The 9,514-nt window shown below is 34.9% G+C and overlaps 1 protein-coding gene across 1 annotated transcript in view; it reads left to right on the top strand.

Annotated features, from left to right (window-relative positions):
* Positions 7,970-9,514, top strand: part of LOC109359918 (WEB family protein At2g38370-like) — a 16,654-nt gene continuing 15,109 nt past the window's right edge. Inside the window, exon 1 of the mRNA XM_019604614.1 lies at positions 7,970-8,657. Within this exon, the coding sequence (XP_019460159.1) occupies positions 7,970-8,657 (688 nt within the window). The remainder of the gene's footprint in view (positions 8,658-9,514) is intronic.

Genomic DNA, 9,514 nt, shown 5'->3' with positions numbered 1-9,514 from the left:
TCAAAACTGGTGGGGGTTGAAGGAATACCCACAAATTTAATTTGACTATTATTAACATGCATACCTCAAATGTCTTTCTCCATTACCATTACATGTTTAATTAAGTTTTACCATCAATAAAGTAATAGCAAGATATTATTATCGGATCCATTAGCTTTTAGAAAGCACAAAAGATTGTCAAATTGTCTATACAATATCCATAATCTACATTTCAAGTTGTGTCCTCCATTAGCTTTGTACCTCCGAAGGTGCAAAGAGAAAAACAAAAGAACACGAGATCCCTGAGTTATGCCAAATTAGGGATTTCATGACAAACCATATGGACAAATTTCTTACTCATTTTACTAACAAAAATATGGATTTTATGACAAACCATGTGTTCCAAATTAAAAGAATAAGAATACATACCTATCAGCTTCATCTTTAATTTCCTTACAGAATTAGGGATTTCATGACATATCCACGCAATCTCGAATGTTTGTTATGCAATCTCGAATTAGGGAAAAGAGAAGAAAAACGAATGAACAAGTGAATAAAAATGAAAGAACAAGTGAAGAAAAACCGAATGAACGAACAAGTGACATGTTGAATGGAAATGAAGAACAAGAACAAGTCACAACATGGTGATGAAGAGTTAGTATCCTGGTGAAGAAAAACATGAAAATAAACTTGGAAGGAGAAGCTTCTGGATAGTGTGGTCCTCAGAAGGAAGGGCGTAATGAATAATGGTGATGAAGAGTTGTGGGATGGTTTCATCGTTGACGAGAAACAGAAGGATTTGTGAAGAAAAAAAGTTTGTGAAGTGGAACTACTTAAATTAACACGGGGTTTGGCTTTCAAAAAATTAATAAAATCATAAGACCACGGTTTTTTTTTATAAATTATATAACTACAGATAGAAAAACCGTTTGTCAAAGAGAATGATAATAGGCCACGATTATCAAATTGTGGTCTTAAAGTGAAATAGGCAACGATTTTGAGAACAATTGCATCAATAGGCAATGGTTCTGAAACCATGGTCTTAAAATACATTAGGCCACGGTTTTGAGAATAATTACGGCAACAATATCAAAAACTGTGGTCCAATACAATTAATAGGCAACAGTTTTAAAATTGTGTCCCATTATACTTTTAGACCATAGTTTTAAAACCATTGAAGGTGGAGGTGTTGTCGTAGGCCAAAAATGTGGTAGTGTACATTTATCAACATCACAAACATATATTTTCAACAATACACACACATTAATATTTGCATGTATATCGAAAAGTTTGTATTATTAATATCAATACAATAAAAATTACAAATAAAGAATATCATGCCAACTACAAACAAAAAGATAGTAAGTACATAAAATTACAAACAAATAATATCACTACAATATATGCAAATTTCAAATAAACAAAATTATGCTATTATTATATAAAATAATGCATCTACTTTTTCCTTTTCTTTGATTGTTTTTTGCTTGTATCACCCTTGTTTGGAGGAACATATTGATTCACCAAAAGCCTATCATCGTGATCATATTTTGTATATAACTCATCATCTATAGTTGGTCCACCTCACGCTAATGTGATGTCCCAAAAAGAGATCATCTTCAGCATCATTATTTTCATATTTTTGGTCATCAATATTATTGACGATTATATTGTTAGCCAACAGAACAATGAACCATTTCATATTAATTGGGCCATTAACATAGAATTCTTGTTGAGCATGTGATGTTAGAATAAATGACTCATCTTTATATTTGATCTATAAGATCCTCCTGCATGGACCTAACTCATCAACTCGAAAGTCGTTGTTGTTATCAATCCACATACAACAAAAAACCAGCAACCAAAATATTGTGTAATCCAATTCTCATATTCGTTTAATGACCCCAAATTATGACATATTCACATATATTGAGTTTCTATATTTGGCATTTGATATATGTAAAGTTCGAGCAACAATAGTCACACCACTATTTTGCATTTTACTTTGATCATATTGTTTTTTGTATAAAATGTGAACCCATTAATTAGGTAACTAGTGTAGGATAAGACATGATTATTTGGACCATTGACTAACCATTTCAATATTTTATTATTGTTGTTAGTCATTAATATTTGAAAAACTCTCAATCGTATGTCGTTAGTCATATCTTGTTTTATTCAGTTTGTCGCAACCCGATTTTCGGTTGGAAGACCGGCCCTGCAACTTGGGAAGAGGCAAACTCGATCTCTACCTCTCCCAATTGATTTGGACTCGCCACTACGTTTTTTGCAGTTAAAACGTAGAAAACTCTCTTTTATGCTAAATTCGGATAATAATGGTCTTTAAACAGAGATTCTGAGCTCGAGAGTCGATTACGGATCGGAGAAGGTATTAGCACCCCGTCCGCCCGTACTAATAAGATACCCACGCTAATCACATAGACTTTTATACCCTTAGAAATTATTTATTTAGAATTCGATTACTAAAACAAAATATTTTTAATTTTTATATTAGTGTCAAAAAAGAAGGTGGGAAATACATCTCAAGCTCACACGAAGTCAAAATAATTTGTGTTTGCAATGTATGTAATTACTCAGGGTCAATCACTTTGCTAAAAATTGCCTTTGTTAGGAACAAGCGAGCAATCAAAAAGTAAAAGAGTATAGGGAAAAGAGAATAGCACAATGATTTGATAACGAGGTTCAGCCACTATGTATTATTAGAGAATTATGATTAGTGTTTGACTATTCTTCTCCTTGTTAAATTAGGTTTACATAACATAAATATATAGCATTCTACCCCAATCCATTTACATCATCCCAAGCCCATAACTTGTATTGCAGTTATCTAGAGATATGAGCCATTGCACAACAATCTCCACCTTGGAGAATATCATCAATCTCCATATTTGGCCATTGGGTCGAAGGTGCTCCAAAGTCTAGCATCAGTGAATGTTCAGCAAGCTCAGGCAATGCCTGAACTTGTCCATGCTAACCGGCTTGGTTAACATATCAGCTGCATTTTCTGAAGTGTGAAACTTCTACAATAGTAACTTCCCACAAGCTACCAACTCTCTGATCTTGTGAAACCTCACATCAATATGTTTGGTCTTAACATAATACATTTGGTTCTTTCAAAAAGATAGCACTTTCACTGTCATAATGCAGCGGAACTCCACCTTGCTTAATGCCTAACTCATTTACTAGCCACATAGCTTCCTTAGAAGATTCACCAACTACCATATACTCTACTTCAGTTGTGGACATAGCAACAACAGACTGAACTGATGATCTCCACATAATTGGTCCACCTGCAAGGGTGAAGACAAATCATGTTGTGGACCTTCTATCATCCAAGTCTCCTGCATAGTCCGAATCAACATAACCAATAACTAAAGGATTACTCTGTTGGCTGCCAAACATGATACTGAGACCTGTAGTCCCCTTCAAATATCTGAAACTCATTTGTCCGCTTCCCAATATTGTTTCCCTAGTTTTGACATGTACTTGTATACTTGACTAACTGTTTGTACCAAGTTCGGTCTAGTACAAACCATATCATACATCAAGCAATCCACTGCAGTGACATATGAAACCATTGACATGTACTTCTTCTCTTCATTTGTCTTTGGACACTAATCTAGGGAAAGCTTGAAGTGATTTTCCAATGGAGTGCTCACTACTTTAGCATTTCTCATATCAAATCTCTCTAAGATCTTTTCAACATAGCTTTGCTGGGAGAGCCATAGATTTCTAGCTCCCTTATCCCTATGAATCTCCATCCCGAGAATCATCCTAGAAGCCCATAAATCTTTCATGTCAAACTCCTTACCTAGCATGACTCTCAACTCATTGATATCATTGAAATGATTAGCAACAATCAACATATCATCAACATAAAGTAATAGAAAATATAAGAACCATCATCAAGGCTTCTCACATAAACACAACAATCATACTCACAACGTTTGTAACTAAGCTTCAACATATAAGTGTCAAAACTCTTGTACCAATGTCTGGTAGATTGCTTCAACCCATATAAAGACTTCTTCAACTTGCAGACCAAGTGACTCTGCCAAGCTGCACTAAACTCTTATGATTGTGTCATGTAAATTTTCTCCTCTAATTCACCTTGGAGAAAGGCAGTCTTCATATCCATCTGTTCTAAGTGCATATCCCGACTGTCTACCAAAGCAAGCACTACCCTGATAGAAGTATGTCTCACCACTGGGGAGAAAATCTCATTGTAGTCGATCCCCTTCCGCTGTGAATACATTTTTGCTACAAGACTAGCCTTGAACTTTTCCCCTTCTTTTTCTAATATTGTTGGCTTCCTCTTATACACCCACTTCCACCCAACTGCACGCTTGTCTGGGGGAAATGAGACAAGCTCCAAAGTTCGGTTCTTCTGTAGAGACTTCATCTCCTCCATCATGGCACTCATCCATTGTTCTTTCTCCTGATTATTTATAGCCTCTTGAAAGCTACATGGATCTCCTGAACTGAAATGGAGAGCAAGTGAAGCCATATCCTCAAAGTCATATCTCTCTTGAGGTTTGATATGATGCATATCCATGTCTCTATCAATTAGATACTCCTACACACCTGAACTCTATGCCTGATCTTGACTTGAACTAGTGCATGATTCCTTGCCTTTATTTACCTGAACCATTTCATTCCTCACTAGAATCATATTTGATCCCAAAATCTCTCCATTTGGCTTGGGCACCTCTGTTAAAACTGACTGCTTCAACATAAAATCTTCATCAAACATTGCATCTCTGTTCAACACCACCTTTCTGGAAACTGGATCCTACAACTTGAACCCTTTCACACCTTTGGTATATCCAATGAAGATACACCTCTTTGACTTGGGATCAAGTTTAGATCGTTCATCACTAGGTACATGTACATAAGCAAGATAACCAAATATGCGTAACATATTATAATTGACTAGGTTACATGTCCATACTTCTTTAACAACTTTACCATCCAATGAAGCCCGTGGTGATCTATTGACGATGTAGCATGTCATACTAAGTGCCTCTGCCCCAAATCCTTTAGAAAGTCCAACATTTAGTCTCGTACATATGACCCTCTCTATAAGAGTTCTATTCATCCTCTCTACAACATCATTTTGTTGATGAGCCTTTTTCACTAAAAAAGTGCCTCTAAATACCATGTTCCTCACATAATTTCTAAAATTGTGAGCCTTTGTACTCCATACTATTGTCTAACCTCAGGTATTTGATTTTTCTACCAGTCTGGTTCTCTACCTCTGCTCTCCAAACCTTGAATTTGGCAAAGACTTCAGACTTATACTTCTGAAAATATACCTAGACCTTACGAGAAAAGTCATCAACGAAGGTAACAAAATACCTAGAACCTCCGAGGGATGCTTTCTGAGTGGGTCCCCATACATTAGTGTGGACATAGTCTAGAATACCCCGAGTCCTATGTTTGCCAGCCTTGAAACTAACTTATGTTTGTTTCCCAAGAACACAATACTTGCACAAATCTAGCTTGCATTTGTTGACTCCCCTCAAGAGTCCTATTTTCCATAGTTCTATCATTCCATGCACACTACTATGACTCAAATGCATGTGTCATAATTTTGTAGCACCATGGTCTAAATCTACTAAAATCTCTTCAGCCACTCCAATAACTCCATCTATAATTGTTCTTCCTAACAACTTGTAAGTGTTCCCAGCAGTCCTCTTACCCTTCATTGCATACTTGAAGAATATCACTGTCCCCATAAGCTCTATAGTTAAATCCTTTGGCCTGCAATGTCCCTAGAGTATAGTGATATTTAGAGTATATTGTCAACTCTGGATTATTTTTGAGGTAGTTGTTTTGATGGTTTTGTGAGCTATATCAGCATAGAACTTCATCATAATACATGGGCATGGTGGTTGGATTCTTTGATGATAGTGAAAATGCGGTCTGCATTGTGTATTGCGGCCGCAACAATGCGGATGCGGCCGGTACCGCATCGGCAACGCACCGCAATTGCGGTGTGAATGAAATTCACATAAAAAACCGCAACAAAACGGTGTTGCGGCGGCAACGGAATGGATTCATAACCGCAAGGTTGCTTTTCATCTCCTATTCTCTTTTTTCTTTCAATTTCTAAATTCAATCATCCAAATCCAACTTTAATGTTAGATAAGATTCCAAAGACAATTTTTCAGAAAAAGTAAAAGTAGATGTAGATCCAGAGTAGAATAGAAATTGAAGTAATGAAAAGACAAGATTCCAAGACAAATTCATTCACATGCTTACTTATGCAATGAACCAATGAGACCGTGACATTGCTTTCCCATTTGCTAGGTCTTCTTCTCTCTTGCTATCTTCATCTCATCTCTCAAAAAAATTCAAGAAAACCACCAACATCATCGTTTTTTAGAGGAAAGCATTTTTAAGGTGAGATTTCTTCTTCTTCCCATTTTTACATGTGATTTGCGACGGTGTGAATGTGAGCATGTGAGGTTTCTTCGCGTTTTTTGGGTTTGAGTTATGATAGTGAGAGTGAGAGGCTGAGACGCTGAGACGCTGAGTTATTGAATAAAGGAGAAGAGATTTCTTCCCATTTTTGGTTTGGGTTTGGGCGTATGGCAAAGGTGAGTGAGGGGAAGAGAAGTAGAGAAGTACACACCGCACAGAGAAGAGAATTAGGGATTTAGGGATTTAAATATTATAGGTTGAGTTATTAATGTTTTAATTTTTAGATTAGTTTTATTATTATAGGAATATGGGCTTTTAATGTTGGACATTTACTATTTTAATTTTCAGCCAGCATTTTAATTGCATGTCAATTTTTTAATTGCATTTCAATTGTATTTTAATTGCCATTTTCCAATAGCAACAATGCAACATTAGGAAATTTCTACATATTACACTTTTTTAATTGCATTGGTAGTTTTCTAAATGTGCTAATGAGCTTTTTTGCACTTTTTTTGTAGAAAAATTTAAAAATGTCATATTAAAAATATAGTTATATTTATAAATATTTAGAAATGTTTATATAGGTAGTTTTTTAAATGTGCTAATGGACTTTATGTATTATATTTCTTTAGAAAATCAATTTATTGATAATTGAGTATATTATTTTTATTGATAATTGTTCTAAACTTATATAGTTTTTTTGCATTCTGATGGTATAAAATTTTCCTAATGCCTCCAAGAGAAGAATTTCTAGCTAAAAAGATAGAGGGCGCTCCAAGTGAAGATATTGGATGGCATTTTGGAACACAAGTACCTAAACATCGAAATAATATGAAATGTAATCTTTGTGGAAAAGTGATCAAGCTATCACTAGAATGAAGCAACATATAACCCATTATAAAGGACAAGTTGCAGGTTGTCCTAGAGTCACTGGTGCGGTTAGAGAAAGCATGATGAAACTACTCTTGGATGGGAAAGAAAAAAACTTGACTAAAAAAAAAGAAAAGATGAGTTTGAAGTACGGTTAAGAGGGAATACTAATGAAAAAGATCTTGATGAGCAAGTGAGGTAAGCTAAACAATCAAGCTTTAATTCACAATATGAATGGGAACAAAGACAATATTTTAGGCAACAAACGAGGGGGTCTGGGAATATATATGAGCAAGGTGGAAGCTCTCATGCAAGTGGTAGTGATGCTTCAAGACCGCAAGATATTGATTTTAATTTAAGGTCTACAGAAATTGATCTGGTGAGGAGCAGAAGTGCGAAACAACCTAAGATAACTGGTCGTTTTATGGATGCAGCAAGGAAGAAGCTTAGAGAAGCTATGGGAACGTTTATAATCTATGAACGTGTGGCCATGAATGTAACCAGGTCTCCCTGGTTTCATAATTTAATTGTTGCAGCAGCCGAGGTTGGTCAAGGAGTTAAATGTCCAACTCCTTATGAAATTTCAACTGTATGTTTGAAGGCGGAGTATAACAATATGCGTGAATGAATTAGAACATTGAGACGCACATGGAAGGAGACTAGGGTAACGATAATGTGCGATGGTTGGACTGATAGTATAAACCACAAGCACATTATGAACTTTCTAGTTTACTCCAGCAAAGGAACAATTTTTACAAACTCTATTGATGCCTCCGATGTTGGTAGCAGAAACACAGATTATTATTTCCAATTGTTGAATAAAATCGTGGATGAAGTTGATGAAGAGTATGTTGCTCAAATTGTTACGGATAATGAAAAAGCACTTAAAGCCGCTGGCCAAAAGTTGATGGAAAAAAGACCACATTTATATTGGTCTGCATGCTCAGCTCATTGTTTGGATCTTTGCTTGGAGGATATTGGAAAAAAGAAAAATGTGCAAAAATCATTGGAGGAAGCAAAGATGGTGACAACCTTCATCTATAACCATATATGGACAGTATATTTTATGAAAAAATATACTGGAGGTAGAGAGATTGTTCGTCCTGGCATCACTCGATTTGCAACAAAGTTCTTGCAACTTCAAGCAATTGTGAATCAAAAGCAAGGCCTGAAACAAATGTTCAACTCCAAAGAATTCAAAAAATCTAAATTTTACAAACAAAAGAATGGGTCAGCACTTGAAGCAAGGAATATTGTTTTGGATCATGAATTCTGGAGTAGGGCTAGTGATATATTAAAAGTTTTTGAGCCTATAGTTAAAGTATTAAGGTTGGTGGATGGTGATACAAAGCCCACAATGGGTTTTCTTTATGAAGCGGTTGATCGAGCTAAACAATCAATTAAAAAAATTGCCGCTATCATTCTCAATACAATAACATAATAGATAAGATATGGAAATTCATGCACTCTGATCTTCACTCTGCAAGTATGTTAGTCGAATTTATATTTAATTTTATCATATGATTATTAATTTCATATCTTCATTCTAATAATTACACTTTAATAAATTTATAGGTTATTTTCTTAACCCGCAATTTCAATATGGAGTTGAACACGGGACTGATGTGTATAAGAAAACATTTGATGAAACTAGTAGTGTCATCATGAAACTTCAAAGAGACATGGATAAACAAATTAAAGCTTTTAATTAGGTTCACATTAAAATTTTATATTTTAATCTCTTAATTCTTAAATTATAATTTCATATTATACATTTATATATTGACATATTTTATGTTATATAGTTGCTTCTTTATAGAAATAAGTCAGAGACATTTGATACACCTCAAGCTCAAGCAGCTTAGTCTAAAATGAATCCAGATAAAATAATATTTCTCATATTTCTTTATACTAGTGCATTTAAAACACTTTTTACGAGTTTCTTGTTGAGGTAAATAGTTGAATGGTGGATGATATTTGGTTCATGCTCTCCTGAACTTAAAAGCATTGCAATTAAAGTTCTCAGCCAAACAACTTCAGCCACGAATTGTGAGAGAAACTGGAGCACATTTAGTTATATCCATACAAAGAAAAGGAATAGACTCGCATATAATAGGTTACATAGACTTGTCTATACATTTTACAATATGAAGTTGAAGATGAGAACTAAAATGAGAAGAAGTCAAGAAGAAATTGAAGCAAGTTTCAATCCTATTAA

This window comes from Lupinus angustifolius, chromosome LG11, assembly GCF_001865875.1.
Source record: "Lupinus angustifolius cultivar Tanjil chromosome LG11, LupAngTanjil_v1.0, whole genome shotgun sequence".
NCBI classification, from domain to species: Eukaryota; Viridiplantae; Streptophyta; class Magnoliopsida; order Fabales; family Fabaceae; genus Lupinus; species Lupinus angustifolius.
Note: the sequence above shows the minus strand (reverse complement) of the source record. Positions and strands in the feature narration are given on the sequence as shown.